An 18,184-nucleotide genomic window follows, 5' to 3' on the forward strand; every position below is an offset into this window, starting at 1 on the left:
TTTTTTATTTAAAAAACCCCCCCTTTTTTTTTTTTTTTTTTTTTTTTTTTGCTCCTCTGAGCAGTCCAAGCCAGGCTCATGTATAAGTACCACACTGCTGTTGAATAGAAAATCTCATGACTGTGGACATTTTCTTGCTGTCCTGTGATAAGAAACCATTTTTAAGTGCTTGTATCTAGAAGATGAAGACACAAGGCTGTGGAAATCCTGTATTTATGTGACTGAGAAATAGACCATGCTGATAGGGGCAGTTTGAATCATTCAGACAGCAGGAAGAGTCCTTGGTCCAAGGAGTCAGCATCTAGCTTGAACTGGAATGGTCTGGGTTAGATCACCTTGGTCAGTTCCTTTGTGGTTTTGTTCAGTGCGTCCTCAGTTTGTGAAATCCGTGCTGCTGCAAGGGTGTGTTAGTACTGTGCTATATAAACTCTAGTGCTGCTGCAAGATGCTTTTCAGATGATGTGTTTTTAGAGAATTTACAGGAAGTGCTCCAAATTTTGAATGAAAAACTATGCAGCACCTATGCCTGAGGAAACAGCACACATGCTTTTCCTGGGCCTGTGGTTTTGCCCTTACAGTGCTTGCTTTTAAACTGTGTTTTGTCTTTCATGTCATTATATTACTTTTTGGGAATCTGCTAGCATTGGTTGTGGGGCCACCCCAGACATCCTCTTTCCCCCCTGGGAGGAGGCAGAGTGGGCACGGTCCATGGCACAACTGATCCTGCTCCTGGTGGCCCTGCTCCCAAGCCCACAAAAATAAACACAGCCTTTTTCATTTATTTTCATATATCAACCTCCTCCTATCTGTGAGGGCCACAGCATTTGTTCAGGACACTGCACAAGGTTATTTAGTCTAGCATTTTGTGGAGTCTTGAATTAATCTTTAATTTTCCATAACTAATGTTCTGTATTAGCTTTGCAAATAATCCCTTGAAATTTCCATCTAGTTTTGAAGACTTGTAACTAAAGTTCACCTTCTGTGACTTTGCTTTTTCATCTTCCAACAGTGTTAGCTTAAGGTTTGTCATTCTAAATCTGACTGCTTCTCCATTTCCTCTTTGATGTGTGCAGATTTCCTCTGTGCAAGCTCTCTATTTGCCAGTGTGTTTTTAAATCTTACACCTTGTTCAGAGGTAAAAATATTCCTGTTAGCATGGGTCATTGGAAAGCTCTGCATTTTTTTTCTGATCTCCATGAGAAAAAATTTGCATCTGTATTCTGCTCTTCTGTGTGCTCCTGTTAATCTCTGTTCTTGCAAATAAGCCGCTGCTGCACAAATTGTGCTGTTCATTTTAATGAGTTCAAAAGCATAAAATTTGGATGTTCTCATTAACATCCCTGCAGTGCAGTCCAAACGTTGACTCAGTGAATGCTTTCCACCTAGTGCCATAAAGTTAAATGTTAAATAAAACTAATACAGCAAGTTATAGAATTTTTTCCTTAGATACTTAATATTAAATCTTAAGATTTCATAACAGTGTTATGAAGATCATCTGCCTCATAAAATGAAGAGAGGGCTCCATGTGGTTAGTGTGTAGGAATAAGCAGATCTATAAAATAAAAAGACTACTAAAAAAAAAAGGGAAGTGGCCCAGAGGAGAGGATCATGACTATAGCAGGATTTTAGCTCAAGAGGATTTAAAAATCCACTAAGCACCAGGGAAAGATTCTTAATTTAATATACTCATGGTCAACAAGATCATATTTTTTAAGTCAGGAAGGGTTATTGCAGTCCTCTTCTCTGACCCACTTGCAATGAAGGACATAAAATGTTTGTCACTGGGGAAATTATTTAATGAGGAATAAAACCTTTAGGTGTTCATGAGGCACCTAGAATTGAACAGCTGAGAGCAGCAGGGCAGAAAACCCTGCACTGGCTGCAGGGTACAACAGTGTGAACACTCCAGGCTCCAGGCTTGTCTAGTACTGAAGTGTGGTGCCAAGTGCACCACCTGTGTGACAATATTTAGGTTTCATTTCAAACGCATGGGCTGAGGGAGCTGCTGTGATTTTGCTTCTGGAGACAGAGGTGGCCTCCTACAGCACGGGGGTGAATAGCACTTGTTCTAATGGTACAATTTTTCTTTTTTTAGAAGCAGTGGCTGTGATGTTGTGCTGAGAGGTACAGGGATAAACTGGAGGTGGAACAGTCATTATGCAGAGACAGTCCCCATGCCATAAGACCCAGCACCTCCATGCATTCATGCACTTTTCTAGGCTGTTTTGTGAGTTTCTCTGGGAAACTTGCTCCTCAGAAAGCCTGCAACCCAACTGGGAGCTAGAGGATGCCACTCTGAGCTCCAAGCTTCAGGAACATAAGTTTTTCTACAGGTCAATACTCATACTGGAAAAAACCCAAAGCAAACCCACCACATTCATTTTGTTCTCCAAATACAAGAGCAAGATCATTAAAAACATCCTTAAGACTCCTCAGAAACTGTAGTGGTGCAATTGGATTAGCCCTTACCAAGTGACCCAGGTGCAGAACTATTCTCACCGGTTCAGCACTCTGGGAGTCACCCTGAGCATTCTCTGTTTGTGACTGGCCTGCAAACCTTTTCCTGGGAACAGTCTGAGATCTGAGAGCATTTTTGCCACCAGCAGGTTCAAAGTGTTCTGAATATACCTTTGGAATGTCACAGGGCTGTAGGGCCCTGACTTCTGAAGAGTCACCTGCTGAAGTGAACAGGGAAGTCCTGAAATTGCACAATGGCCTGGTATCTCCAACTCATGATGTCAGGTTGCCCATGCTTGGAACTGAAGCCTTTTTTCCATCCTCTGCTGAGTTATCCATAACAAAAGCATTTGAACCTTCACCAAGAGCAGCAGTGTTAATAGGAATGAACAGAAAATAAGTGTACAACCAAGCTTCAAGGTACTTTTGTCGTGAGCATGCTTCCCTAAGCCCTGTTTTAACTCCTGCTGTTGATCATTGTATTTTCCCTGCATTTCCCTGCCTGCCAGCCACCTCTTGTGCAGAACTAGAGGTAGCATCTAAGGTGGCAATGTGCTGTTTTAACTCAACTGTGACGGTCATTCCCTTCTCTTGAGTCCCTCACTTCTATTTGCAGCCAGTCCCTGTCTGTTCCTGGCACTGGGAACAGAAAATAATACTTCCAGGGCTCTGATGTGCAAACAAAGTTCCTCAGACTGGATGACATTAATATTTTCACAGCTTACTAGAAGGGCACCATTTAGTAAATATTTAGCAATTGAAGAAATGCTACAAAATGAGCCATGCAATATTATTTTAAGTGGTGAATAAGTCTTTTTGGTACAGCCCTAATATGAGGTGTGATACATGATACTGAGCATGGAGTTAGTCTTAACAATACTGAAACTTTGTCCAGCTGGGTGTGAAGACCTGCAGACAAATCATATTTTTCATACCTGTAAAATGTTAGAACTTAAGAAACTGCTCAAAGGTTCTTCTGCATTTTCCATGGTCTGTCTCTTGCCTCATCTATAAAAGGATGCTAAACTATCCTGCTCCAGAGCTGGTACTGATTGTACCATGAACATCAGTAGCTGCATGTGATTTTACAGATAAATATACATTCTAGCTGCTAGAGCTGCTTAGGAAAAGGGCAACTTTAATTAGGCTTCTTCATGAAAACTAAATAAAGAAAACCCTATGTATTTTGGGGCTTTATTCTGAAGAAGGAGACTAAGAAAACAGAACAGGCAAAGTTCTTAGTTCTTAGTTCCTTTCTTAGTTGAGAATCCAATATATCTGCCTTTTCAAGCAGCAAAGACTGGAAATAGATTTTTTTTCTGTGGAGTTCTACAAGTCTGCAGAATCATATGTAAGACCTGTCCAAACTATAGAAGTATTTCTTATAGTACAGGTTCCCAAACTCCTCCCAGTCTGCACTGAACACTATGTGAATTTCCACCACAGTGGTACTGAGTTAAATCTCAGGGGCCTCTTTCATACTGGATCCCAAATAGCAATTAATGAAGAAAACAGTCATACTGAGTATGTTTAAAATAGAGGTAGTTTGTTTTCATGAGACAGGCTTGGTTATTTCACATGCCGGGTCAGAAAGTGCAAACAAAATTTGCCAAGAAATTACCAAAGTGATGCTGAGGATACACAGTGGTGGGTGGTGAGAACTAGACTGGTTTAGTTACACTGAATACTAACAAAAGAGTATTCTGCATGAGGTGTTATTATTTGAGATTACCATGGGAGATGAAGATTAGTATATGAGTGTTTGATTGTCCAAGACACAGTTTGCTGTAATATCTTGAGACCTATCATGCTTCATGTAGATAAAGGTCAAATTTTCTTTAATTGGAGATAAATTTTTTGAAACTTTTGCCTGGAAGTAGTCCCAACAGACCAAGACATATTATGGATCACTATTCAATTAGTTCATGCTGGAAATCAGCCTGGAGGAGAACCAACTCCAGTGCACATAACCACAGGAATCCAGTAGGGTTAAGCAGCAGTGCTTGGCATCACAGATTCTGCCACTTGAGTTGGCTAACAAGGTATTTGTTTTGGCACCCATACTCCCATGTCCAACATTTTGTAGTGTAGGGTTTGGTGGGGCTTTTTGTTTGTGTGTTTTCTCTGCCACCCATGGGTCTAATACTGCATTCTTCTGTGGTGACTCTTCAATAATTTTCAATTTATTCTGCAGTGAAAAAAGAAATAGCTCACTCTGATCTTCTTACACTTTTGAAGTTCTCATTTGTAAAGCTCCTCTGGGTCAATTGCTGGGTAGGTCAGGCTAAGATCATGGCTGACAGCTCTGTCTAACTGGCTTCCACTGCTGCGGGGAGTGGGATTTTTGTTTCCCAGTGCAGGCACAGGGATGAGCTGCTGACAACAGCAGCCCTCTAGAGTAGGGTTGTGCAAATCTCTGATAGACTACATTATAGTCAGATTGAGACTTGGATGGAAAATATAGCCACATGAAGGGGAGAAAGGAAGTAAAGACAAGCTCCTTTTGTGCTTGTGCTCCTGTGGGTCAAAATGAAATTAAGCCCTGCTGGGGAAGCAGTGAAAGACAGGATTGCCAAATATGTTTTTAATGAAAATAAGTGTTGCTTCAGTGCTTTATTTTGCTGTCAAGAATAAGTGTCAGTGGAAGGGCCGTAAAGGACCAGAAGGATCCCACAGGGCTGACAGGGGTTGGCTCTCAGACGCTGCCAGCCTGGGAGCCATCCATCAGGCTTCTGAGGAGAAGTCATGGAAAGGAGCTTTGGCAATGCCCAAGTCACAATTCCCTGGGTGATTTGGGACTGTCAGGCTCCCCTTTCCTTCCCCTCAGCTCCCATTCTGGCCCCTTGAGGCCTGCCTTGCAGGAGGGCCGTGCTGGCGGCCATTGCTCCCACAGCCCTTGGGAAAGCCACAGCGCTGCTCAAGCACTGAAGAACTTCCCTCCCCGGTAGGATGCATCCTCTGCACTGCCCACTCGCATCCTTCCAGCCTGAAAACTTCCCAAGCCACTTACCCAAACAGTTCCCATGTGGTAACACACCACTACCACTGTCCCAGGCCTCTGCTCCGGCTTTTCTGCAGCTTCTCTGCTGCTGACCCCAGAGGCAGCAGAACAACCCAGGAATGTCAGCAGCTCTGTGTGCTTTCAAAGCCAGGCTGGATGTTTTCAACATATTCCCTCATTTTCCTGCGAGCAGACTACTGTCTAACATTTCTGGAAAGGCAGCTGGAGGCTCCAGCCAATTTCTATGACATTTTAAAGCTGCACATATGTTTAATATATCTACTACTTCCTTCCCCAGGGCTTCATGCTTCTCTTGCCATTCATCTTTTCATGCTGGATGCAGAGAATATGAGTTATCTACAGCATCACTGCCATAACATATGGCACTTCCCAACACCTACATGGCAAATCCATCAGAAGCTGTAACAGCTGCAGACTGACTCCAGCAGCATGAATGCTCTACCTGGTGGGAAACAGCCATAAAAAAGGACTTTTCCCATTCAGAATTATGAGAAGGCTATAGAAACAGATGCACCTCCCTCAGCTGTTTTCCTGTCTCCAGGAAGAGGTAGGAGTCAATGAAAACATTTCATTGGTTTGATCCGAGGTGAATGGAAAGAAGCGTGGGCTCAAAAACAGCAGGCCAGGTGGGGATCTGTGAGGTGGGAGTTCCATAACTCTGGGTGCCAGTGGGGAGCTCCAGCAGCACCCCTCAAGCTGCCTGTGGAGAGGGAAGGGAAGCTGAGGGGTGTCCTCAGCCAAAGCTGGAATTGCCTCCGCAGCAGGGGGTGTAAAAAAGGCTGCCAGTAACACTGAGCAAACCCAGCCTTGGAAAGAAAGCAGCAAATGGATGAGGATGCCACGGTTCTCTTGCCACCTCAGAGCAATTCTTTGTCTCTCCTGCTCACCAGAGCATTGGGAGTGCCTGAGGAGTGTGGTGAGAGGGTACAAATACCTTCAGTCACCAGCAGATAATCACAGCCCTGTAACCAGGGCTCTGCTAGAGCCTAAAGCATTTCATTGATCCTCCTACTTTAGGGCAGTGTTAGTTTTTCATACACCTAACATATTTATTTTTGGGTGCTGTAAATGTAAAAGGCTCAAGGGTGGCACAGAAGTAAATCCAAAAAAAGAGTTTTTTTGAGAAATACAGACATAGCTTGTTTCTCCTGCTCTGCCACAAAACCAAAATAGGTAAATTTACCCAGTTCTATGACCAAGACTAGCTATGTACAGATATAGACTACTTTACTTTTTAACCTGTGTAAAGCTGGCTTCATGCAATGACTGCCTGGAGCAGCGAACATCCTCCAAATCCACACCAAGGAATGGTTTCCAGCATCAGTTCCAGTAGGAACCACTTCAGAGGGACTGTTCTTTGCTGCATCACAGCACTGCTGCCAGGATTAGCTCACCTGGATCTCACACCCTGAGCATTTGATGATGCACAGTGCACTGACAGTGTGGGCAAAGATGGAGATGGGGATGAGAAACAGAGATGGGAGGGAGCCCAGAGTGAGGAGGATGAGAAAAGAACTGTAAATACAGAGCCTTCCTGTAAAGTACAAAGCCATTTCACCATATGCAGTCTTCAGGGAATATACAATTCTAGGGAACTGGCAGGGGGAAAGGGGGAGGGTGACAGCTGAGAAGAAACAAGGCAAGAAAAGTATATGCAAGGAAAAAGGAGCTGAGACATCAGGGAGGTAGCAACAAGTTTGTGGATGATTAAAAATCTTGCTGTATCTGAAAGGACCTGCATTCTGTGCCCTGCTGGGGAGCAGCAGACTGACCCAAACAGTGCAAACCTTTACCATAACCAGACAAACCATTCCTGGAACTCCACCAGGAAGCTTTGCAGTTGCCTTTGGCAAAACTGCAGGAGACAAGGGGGAAGGGCAGCTATCTTATCAAGGCAAGAGCTGCAGGGGGTGGCTAGGCACAGGGCTCGGGAAAAATTTGTGCTGCACACATAAATCTTGAATCCTAGCATTCCTTCCTCAGTAATCAAACAGCAGACTATATTTAGCCCAACCTAAACAACAAAAAAAGAAGAACAGCAGGACTAGTCTTAGCTCCAACAGCTGCCACCAGCTGCTCAGAGGGGATACAGGTAGAGCTGGTGTCAGATGTAGTTAAATGAGATGGAACGGGGGAGGCAGCTATGCTTGAATGAACAGCGTTGGCATTTGGTTAGAGAAATTCTGCATTTTATGATTTCATGGTTAGCCAAAAGGAGGATCAAATGTCGAGCAGAGCATGAATGGTTTCCACTGCAGCAAGGGCAAGGCTATAGTGAACCATGGACAGGCAAACAAGCAGAGGAAAGGGAGGAGGTAACAGACACAAGCAGAGCAAATGTTTGCATGTCTAGCCCGGGTTCCTGGTGTTCCTTCTCTTTAGTTCTAGCATGACAAGATCAACAAATGCAGTTTTGAGAAAGGTTGCTGGCTAAAGAGATTATATCTATGTGCTAAAGCCACAATGCAACTTGTTTCACCAATGCATGAACCTGAGGCTCACCCTCTAAATGGGCATCAACATTATTCACTGAATGGGAGCTTGGGAAGGTCATTTCAATCCAACTGTTTGCTTGCAATATTACTTGCTCCAGGGGGACACATTTTTATTCTTGCTGGGGAAGAAATAATCTTAAAGTTAGTGACCTAATTACTGTTATGACTTACACACATACATGCACAGTCCCTTCAGAAAAGCTGGAGCTGGTTGAAAAGTGTAAAACCAGAGAACGTAAAAATTGGGAGTGTTTTATGAGTACTTTACCAGCAAAACAGTACAAAATAGCTTTTTTAAAAAACCTTGCAAAATAGTAAAATTAATATAGTGGGTGTTAAACATGGCCACTGAATAATCACTTAAGCATCTGGTTGTCATTGCCATTCCTAAGAACAAAGAGAAAAAAAAAGGTAATTGACCTACTACACTAGTGTAAGTAAAAAAAACCAAAACAAAACCCACAACAGAAAATCCAGTCTCTTTCCACCCACATTTCTGGATTTCAGAGGCACCTTATTACAGTAATCCATGCATCAGTTGGTACAGCTTGGACTTTGAAGATCCTGTGGCAGCTTTCCCTGCCTTACTAGCAGAGCTGTGAGCTTGATAACTAATCACTCCTTAATAACTCATGTTTCCTCTGCAAAAGTCCCTGAAATGCAACTGGTGGGGGAAAATATATGAGCAGGGATTTGTGAAGTAGAAAAATCACTTTGGGCTTCTTTCCCAGTAACCCACAGGGTTTTTTGAATGGGGGGTGGGGTGACAATGAATGCAGTTCTATTTCCCACATGCCCAGACCTTGCAATTGGGAAGTGATCCCTGCTAGTGTGTTTCAGACATATTCCCAAATAATGAAAACAAAACACAGATTTGTTGAAGGGCTCTCTGGTTTGGCTGCTACTTGAATTTTTCTGTAGGAACTTTCAAAATCAGGTATCTTTCTCCCAGCTATGTTCCCCCATCCTGGCTTAGACATGGGAAAATACCATAAGCCAACAGAAATATATTTCTGCTCAGGAGTTTCCCAACTGTGACTCTAAAATGATTGGAGTTGCTGAGATCTTAATTTCTATGAGGGCACAGGCTCTTTGTGAGGTGACACTCACTGAAACCACTTTTCTGGTCACCCTTTTGCCCAAATGGAAGCATCCAAGCTGTTGCTGGATCAAAATGTGACAACAGCCCTCTGCCCCACACCTGATTGCACAGGCACTGGTTTGCTGAGGGGCTGATACATTTATTATTTATTGGGGGAAATCTTCAGTAGTGCTTAGCCTGGCACACCCACAGCAAAAAGGCATGTTGGACAGCACATGCTGCAGCTGGACATTGTCTCTTTTTTGGCCAAAATATAAAGGCTCCTAAGCAGAGGTATTTTGAGCATTCATAGTCAACTGAGTTATGAGTTGGAAGAGCATCAGCCATGCAGTGTTATCCAGTACCTGCCCTGTTTTTCTCCTCCTAGTTCATACATTTTCACTCCTCTTCAGATTTCTGGGCACATACTGTGTCTTGTGGTGACATGGAAGAACAAGGCCTTTAAGTCTTTATTAATTGCTACCACTGTAGTTTTAAAAGGAGCTATTTAGGAAATCCTCAGCTTTGTTACCATAGGAATGGAGCTGTAGGATTCAGTGAAAGAACAATTTAAACAGCAGTGTTTAAGTAATTCACTTCAACTTTAATTCTCTGCTCCATCCAAGCTCCTCTTGGCCGTAAAGAAAAAAGACTCTAAAACTCTCTCCCCTCCTCAGTGCTGCTTGACTCCAGCCCAAATTAGGAGGTACAGCCCTGTTATCTCTAGCAGGTCTTAGCAATGTCCCTTCCCACCCACAGAGCATTTCCTCCTCTTCCCGAGTGAAGCAGCTGCAAAGTGCTCCTTGGCTCAGGCAGAGCTCCTCATCTGGCTCTTTTCAGCTGCTTTAAAACAATGTTTATGCAGCTTTTATACAGTAAGAACAGGGTGAATGGAGGAGCACCTAGTGAACTGTACAAGAGCAGGCTGGGATGCTGGTACCTGGTGAGTTTGGCCATTACTCAGTGTAACTCTGGTCTGGGGGAACTCCTGTGTGCCTCCTTCTGAGCTGGTTTGCTCTTCTTTTTCTATCTGAAAGGTTTAGGTCTCATAAATTAAAAAGGCAAAACAGGACAGGTGAGTTAATAAGCCATTTTGCTGGTCTTCTCCAGCAGGCAGGAGGAGACAAAGCAAGGAAGGAGAACAGTGAAAAGCTGGCACTCACATTAGCTTTGCCCCCTGTTTGTTTTTTAAACCTTTGAACCGTGGAAATTTGATAAGCAGCAAGAAAGTGCAAAGAAAGAAACATTTTGTTTTCCCTGGATTGAACTCTCTTGTTAAATCTCTTTTGAGATATCTCAAAATTTGAGAAATCTCTTTCGATAGAGATGCTATCACTACTCAGTGAGTATATTTTGAGATACCTCTTTTGATAGAGATGCTATCACTATTCAGTGAGTATATTTTGAGACATCTCTTTTGACAGAGATGCTATCACTAGTCAGATTTGTGAGCAGTGTTCTGGTTTCCCACCTCACGTTTGGGAGAGTCTTGGGAGGGACTGCTTTCTACAACAGGGAATCTTTCACCCTTAAAACCTGCCATTAATGGTGAGACTGGGACCTTCCCCAACTCTCAGTAATGCTAACAGGTCCAACAGCTTCTGTAGTGCCTGAGGGACAGCTTTGGCTCTCCACAGGTCCTGAAGCACAACACTTCTTTCTGCACAGCTGTTTTGACTCACTGGCCCAAGGTCTGGGTCAGGCAGTGGCAGAGGAGCCTCTCCAGGACGTTGCAGAGCGTGTCTGGAACTCCACAGACACTGTCAGGTGCTTCAGCCACTTACAGATTAAGAACCTAATGCCTGGCTCTTCCTCAGCAATGAAGATGAGCCAGGAAAGCAAGCCAGTGACCATATTTTGGCATGACTTTCTGGCAATTACAGTGGCCTTATTTATCACCCAAAGTCTCCTTTTCATTGCATGTGTGCTCCAGCATTCTGCCTTGTGCTCTTGCTTCTGGAGTCTGGCTTATCTTCCAGCTGTCTGGCCAAGTCTGCTCCAGCAAGCTCTGACCACAGGATCCTGTCCCCACAACACACGACAAACTGGCCACAGGGGTAGGGCATGACGTGGTAACACCACAAAACACACTATCAATACTATTCTAGCAGGGTACTGCCCACCAGACCCAGCTATCTGGAGGCTGCTTTGTGTCCAGCTCTGTTTCTAGCAAAGGTGTAACAAACAGCACTTCCACGGCTCCCACTGTTGTTGCTGTTGGCTACAGACAAATAGGTATTTTCAGACACCACCCCCCTCACACACACACACACACACACACACACACACTTATTTCTCTGCAGTTGGCCAAGCTGTTGAAACTGGATCCTTTTATGGGAATGTGCAAGAGGGGTTTTCATAAGCAAGCTGGAGGTTCTGGAAGGCACAGCTGCTGCTCTGTTCAGGTAGCTGATAGTGCTCTATCGCCCTTCTACCCCATTCAGTTCACCCTGTTGTGCTGCCCACTTATTTGTGCCTTCATTTCCACAGAGACTGGCAATTATGGTCATAGGCAAAAGAAGGGACCTCGTTCACATTTTATGTAATATTTCCTTGCATCTCAAAGGGGAAAAAGGAGAGAAGAGGAAGACTTCAAAGGACTAGGATGTCTCTACTGGCTTTCTGTTTCTTCTGTCTCTCACCCATCTCCAGGGCTACAGGAAAACATTTTTACTAATTATACTATCCTAGTATATATTGAAATCTACAAAAAGGATACAATAGGTAAAAAAGGCTTTTGTTGATCCTGTGCTGGTGTAGCATTTTAACGGAGCACTTCAGAGGTAGTTTTGTATTTTTTAAATATAAGCTCTCAAACTATTAAGAATGCCAGGGAGGGAGGACTCTTTTAGTGTTTGTTTTCCTGCAAATATTTCAATGTTCTCTTGCATTATTTTGAATCCAGCCAAAAGACTGGAAAACCACAGAAACCATCAACTGAATGTAAGATAAACCAAAAGGGGAACCACTGAAGTTGCAAAACTTAGGTAGGACAGTGAAATATGAACACAGAAGAGGGGATGGGGTAAGGGCAGCAGGGAAGAAGGAAGAGTTTAAACTTATCCCAGTGTATTATCAGCATTCCCTCGGGCATTCTATTCAAAAAGGTGGAATTTAATCTGCATTGCCTTTGAATAAGCAGTATAATCTCTAAGAACTTCTGCCTCACATATGCCTTTTGTCCTGATAGCTGACAGAAGTACTTCACTGATAGTGTTCTGCTAAAATACCTTCGGGGTAAATGTGCTTTTATAAACAACCCACTCCCAAGTCACTGAAACTGTAATGCATTTATAGGACAGAACCTTGGCATGTGTAACATAAAAGTCACTTTGGGGAACTGGAGCTGGTTGATGGCAGCTGAGTCTGGCTTAATGCTCTTACCAGGACATCCTATCTCCTGCCTCCTCTTGAGCAGATTTTTTTTTTTTTCTAAAAGAAACAGTATCTTACAGTTTCCAAAGTGCCACAGGAGCATGATTAGGCTCAGTCTCCTCATTTCCTCATCCCTGTGGTGCAAGGACTTGTTAGAGTGGTCGTGGAGCTGTCAGGTTAATGCAACACCCCTGAACTACCCGAGAGAGACTGCAAGCCTCACACTCTGCTCCTCTTCTCATCAGAGGAAAGACTGTCTGCAGAAATGGATTTTTAACATTTATGCCTCCCCCTTGTGTCTCTACCATATGAAATCGACAGACTATGTTTATTTCTCAAAAGATCTCTACAAATACAAACTTTACACATGGTGCTGCCTTAGATTGCTGGTAAACATGTAAATCCAGGAGAGCATTGAGAACAAAATTTCTTTGAGTTGCTGAGTCTAAAATCTCCTGTGGAAATCCGCCAGAATTACAACTGTTAAAGAAGTCATCTAATATTTAACAGAGGATAGGCAGCATAATATTCCCTGCCTTCATCAAGCACAAGCTAAGAAGAGACAAATTCAATATTACTAATTCTGTTCCACCACGAAGAATAATATTTCCACTCACTCCATGAGAAGTGGGTTTGATTTGGCTTGGGAAGTTTGTTTTGGTGCTGTTTATTGTTGGGCTTTTTCTTAAAAAGTGATAAAAGTACTTTTATTTGGTAGAACCTAGAGAAAATAGCATGAAAAGCCAAAGAAGAGAGAATTCCTGGCCTGATCCCAACCTCCCTGACAAGAAGGTCAGAGATGTCCTTTTTTATGAAGAGTTTATCTGCACAGAGGGAACAAAAAGTTACCTGAAGACAAGCAGAAGAAAAAAAATCACAAGTCAAACGTACCTGACTTGCCCACGCCGGCTCGACCGAAGATCGCCAACTTCACTTCTGCACTCTTGGCCATGCTGGCAGGAACGCAGTGGTGGCAAACTCCCTCAATTATCAAAAGTGCAGCAGAAGAACTGTTCCCAGCTCCTGCCTTCAGCTTCACCGTGTCATTGTGACGTCAATGCAGAGCCTGGGGAAGAACACCACAAGGATGGAACTGCAAGGAGCCAGGCTCTCCCCTTCACCTGCCCACCCCCTCCTTTTTTTTTTTTTTCTCCTTTTTAAATAATCATACTAATTGATGCTATGTTCCTGCTTTAAGCATTGCAGTAATACCACTGACACATTTGGCATTCTTTGTGCAGAATCTACTTTCAGCTTTCTGGCTATTGCTTCGTTTCACACTGGCACTGTTAAGACTGCAAACCCCAAGCACCTGCCTTTCAAGGCTCCTAATTATTTATTTCTTCCTTTCTCTTTCAGCTGAAATTGCATATATTTACTGTATTCGAATCATATGCAGGGAATTATTTTTTGTATAATATATTTAATAGCTATGAGCTCTCACTAGCACTGCCTGCAGATAGCTACTCTTTCCTTGAGCCCTCCAGCTCCAAAAAGGTTTCAATTACTCAGCAGCAGTTGCCTAAAACCCTCTAAGCACTTGTACCTTGCTCACTGCCCTAAACAAATCCATACCCAGAAAGTTCTCTAGCGCTCCTTTTTAAGCTGCCTCGGCTCATACATAAACATTCAGCAAAGCACGGGGTCAGCAGAAGGATGCCAGAGTTTCTGCTACTGCACTTTGAGCATGGCAATTATCTATGCTCACAGTTTTGCTGCATGACCTTGATTTTGCTAACCTGGACAGTGAAATCTATAACCATACCTGTCATTGTAGAATGCGTAAAGATCTTCAGTGAAAACACAGCAATCGTGGTTGTGGTGATCCTCAGCCCTGACTAACGCGTCAAATACTTCCCTTAAAGCAGGGTAGAACCTCACGTGTGAATGCAACCAGTGACGGGTTTGCTGCTGAGCTGGAGTACCCACTTTAGCCATGAATTCTAACAGTGGCGTAGGATGCTTCCCATGTCAGCACTCCTCGCTCTACAGCAAAATGCATTTCTAACATGTTATTTGGGACGGAAAAAAAAAAAAAAAAATAAGCCAAAGACTTTTCCCTATACAAAAACGCTTGTAAAAACAAAAACTAAAGACACTTTACATCAGGAACGGTGCCGATTAAACTCTGATGTCTAAATACTCCTGATTCCTTTTGCTTGAGAGTATCAGACCACTCTCAGTCTGCAAGGACAGTTAAGAGGCACGAACTGTTTCAGGACGCTCGAAATCAGAAAATGGGATACCCAGGGACTGGCACACCGGCTCTTGCCCCCCGCCAAAGCTCCCGGCCGCCCGCAGCAGCGCCGCTGCCCCGCTCCGCAGCTCTGCTCCACAATTCCGCGCAGGCAGGTATTGACTCCTCGCCTCCGGTGCTCCCGAACGCTCCGGGCAGGTGCGCAGGGCGGCTCCGCGGCCACCGCCGCTGCCCAGCCCCGCACCCGCGGAGAGAGCAGCCCCGCTCCTGTGTCCGCACCCGCGGAGAGAGCAGCCTCGCTCCGCATCCTCCCTGCGCCCGCACCCGCGGAGAGAGTAGCCCCGCTCCGCATCCCCCCTGCGCCGGCACCCGCGGAGAGAGCAGCCCCGCTCCGCATCCCCCCTGCGTCCGCACCCGCGGAGAGGGCAGCCCCGCTCGGCCCGCCCGGCTCTCACCTCTTTGCGCGCAGCTCGGCGGCCCGGCCCGGCGCGGCCCCGGGCGCTCCCGCGGGCGCAGCTCGGCGGCCGCACAATGCGGAGGGTCCGCCCGCCCCTCCGCCCCTCCGGCCGGCCGCGGAGCTGCCGCGCCACCTGCGGGCCGCCCGGCAGCCAGCACCGAGCGGGAGCGCCGCGGAGAGGAGCGCGATGCGGAGCGGGAGGAAAGGACGCAGAGCGCGGCCGAGGTGGCTCCGTCCCGGAGCGTAACCCGTGCCCGGGAGGAAGGGATGCAGCCCTGTAATTCGGCGGTGCCGCAGCCTTTAATTATGCGGGACAGCTGCTGTTCACTTGTATGGATTCTGGGTAAGCGGTTGCTAGCGGGCTGCCCCGCAGTTTATTTTAACATCTCGTGCTCGCTCTCCTTCCCAATCTCGCTCCCTCAGTGCTGCTCAGCAGTACCGCCCTGTGCAGAGCCAGTCTCTCCCGTCCCGACACAAAGCGTGACAGCAAAGTGACAGCAGGGCTGCTGCCCCATCAGACTGCTCTCCAGTAGCACCAACTTTCTACTCAGAGCTTTTCTTCCCGGCTTCTGCACTTGGCTTATGGCAAAAGAAAGTGTTGCTATTTCCATTTGCAAATGGGCAGAACGACTCATGTAAATGCATCAGCCTCTGCAAGAGGTTCGTGTCAGAGTCAGGGATCAAGTTCTGAAATGATAGGACCGACAGCTCTTACTTCCTTGTTTATTAAACTATCCAGTAATATAAAGATGCATTAGTAACAGATGTGAACCAGAGCTGGAAAGCACTTAGAGTTCAGTGGATGTTCCTCTGTTTCTGTTCCAATTCAGATCTGAATGAGATACCAGATGAGTAAAAGAAAAAGCTCTCCCCTCACTGTCTTCCTTCATGCAAAATTAAATAAAAGTTGGATTGGAAACGATCTTCCATGGTCCAAGTTTTTCTACAGAAGCAAGATAAATGTTTAAGGGGCAGGGTGGCAGTCCTGAGGAGAAATGAGAACAGAATTCCCCCTAAGAAGTGCCTGTTGGAGGCACTCAGGAGCAGATCTCAAAATAGTTGCATTGCACATCATGGAAAGGCAAAAAAAAAAAAAAAAAAAAAAAAATTAGAGGGCAGATATAAAGCCATAGTGTGGTTTATGCTTTACTTCTTAAAAGCAAAGGCTTTAAGCCTGTTCTCACTGCTTGGTTTGCATAATTTAGAGAGATTAGTTTTTTCCATCCTCCTAAGAGAGCAACTGATGTGTATTTTGCATGTGGGGAAATGTGTGTTAGTCTCGAGGCCTGACATTTGTTTTGTGTCTATGGAATTCACCCTGCATGGGGCTGTCAAATTAAATAGGATAACTGGCTTTTCCAAAACAGCAGATAATTTATTGGGCATTAAAATCCCAGTGGCTGTGCAGTCAGCTTGTGCTGAATTCTCCTATTGGTGAAGAATTCAGTAAACATTAATCATGGACACAGGAAAAGGTTTCAGAGGGTTGAGACCCAAGACTGGCCCAGGAGTGCTCCAGTTGCTGTTTGCTTTCTGTGTACTCACGGTGTTTCATAATGCCGATGAGGTTTTGGGTGGTTTTTTTCCTGCCCAAAATGGATTTTGAAAGATTTAGTCTTTCATCCTGTCGATCAAGGGCCACCTTGCTTTGTCATAAGCAATGTGTTTCTGGTTGTAGTGGCTGAAGGGTTTTTTCTCCATGGTTTTGCCATCTGTGCTGATCAAAAAATGTTACCCTGGCACCAGCATTGAGATCAATGAGTAAAGTCCATCACGTGTCTGGAGGGTGGGAGAGGTTCCTTTTCTGCCTTTCCATTTTATGCAAATTTGAGAGAAGAGAAGCAGTGCTGGGGTCTGATCCCTGGTGGTCTGTGTGCTGTCAGTCTGAATTCAGCTTCATCCAGCATAAAATCTGGAGAACACTCTTGCCCATCCATCACAGCCAAGTGTGCTAGATTTCTCCCTTCTGCCTCTTAGTGAGTTTCAAGTAGTATTTCATAGCTTAATTAATTTTTGAAAATAGCATTTTGCTATATTTAAAAATATCATTCTTGTTTCACCAGGAGGAAGAGTAATCCCAGCACAAGAAGATAGCTGTTTTATGGGAATTACTGGCTGAACTCACTCCTCTTGGTGCACTCCTTTAAAAAAAAAAAATTAGAGGGCAGATATAAAGCCATAGGGTGGTTTATGCTTTACTTCTTAAAAGCAAAGGCTTTAAGCCTGTTCTCACTGCTTGGTTTGCATAATTTAGAGAGATTAGTTTTTTCCATCCTCCTAAGAGAGCAACTGATGTGTATTTTGCATGTGGGGAAATGTGTGTTAGTCTCGAGGCCTGACATTTGTTTTGTGTCTATGGAATTCACCCTGCATGGGGCTGTCAAATTAAATAGGATAACTGGCTTTTCCAAAACAGCAGATAATTTATTGGGCATTAAAATCCCAGTGGCTGTGCAGTCAGCTTGTGCTGAATTCTCCTATTGGTGAAGAATTCAGTAAACATTAATCATGGACACAGGAAAAGGTTTCAGAGGGTTGAGACCCAAGACTGGCCCAGGAGTGCTCCAGTTGCTGTTTGCTTTCTATGTGCTCATGGTGTTTCATAATGCTGATGAGGTTTTGGGTGTTTTTTTTTCCTGCCCAAAATGGATTTTGAAAGATTTAGTCTTTCATCCTGTCGATCAAGGGCCACCTTGCTTTGTCATAAGCAATGTGTTTCTGGTTGTAGTGGCTGAAGGGTTTTTTCTCCATGGTTTTGCCATCTGTGCTGATCAAAAAATGTTACCCTGGCACCAGCATTGAGATCAATGAGTAAAGTCCATCACGTGTCTGGAGGGTGGGAGAGGTTCCTTTTCTGCCTTTCCATTTTATGCAAATTTGAGAGAAGAGAAGCAGTGCTGGGGTCTGATCCCTGGTGGTCTGTGTGCTGTCAGTCTGAATTCAGCTTCATCCAGCATAAAATCTGGAGAACACTCTTGCCCATCCATCACAGCCAAGTGTGCTAGATTTCTCCCTTCTGCCTCTTAGTGAGTTTCAAGTAGTATTTCATAGCTTAATTAATTTTTGAAAATAGCATTTTGCTATATTTAAAAATATCATT

General features: G+C 44.5%; 1 protein-coding gene across 1 annotated transcript in view; it reads right to left on the minus strand.

Annotated features, from left to right (window-relative positions):
- The window catches only part of RERG (RAS like estrogen regulated growth inhibitor), a 95,140-nt gene extending 80,004 nt beyond the window's left edge, over window positions 1–15,136 (minus strand). Inside the window, exons 1-2 of the mRNA XM_041484454.1 lie at window positions 15,083–15,136; window positions 13,322–13,496 (exon numbers count right to left, since the gene is read on the minus strand). Coding sequence (XP_041340388.1) covers window positions 13,322–13,382 — 61 coding nt within the window. The 5' untranslated portion in view covers window positions 13,383–13,496; window positions 15,083–15,136. The remainder of the gene's footprint in view (window positions 1–13,321; window positions 13,497–15,082) is intronic.
- Between the last annotated feature and the right edge of the window lie 3,048 nt (window positions 15,137–18,184).

Source organism: Pyrgilauda ruficollis, unplaced genomic scaffold (assembly GCF_017590135.1).
Source record: "Pyrgilauda ruficollis isolate IOZ18807 unplaced genomic scaffold, ASM1759013v1 scaffold66, whole genome shotgun sequence".
Lineage (NCBI taxonomy): Eukaryota > Metazoa > Chordata > Aves > Passeriformes > Passeridae > Pyrgilauda > Pyrgilauda ruficollis.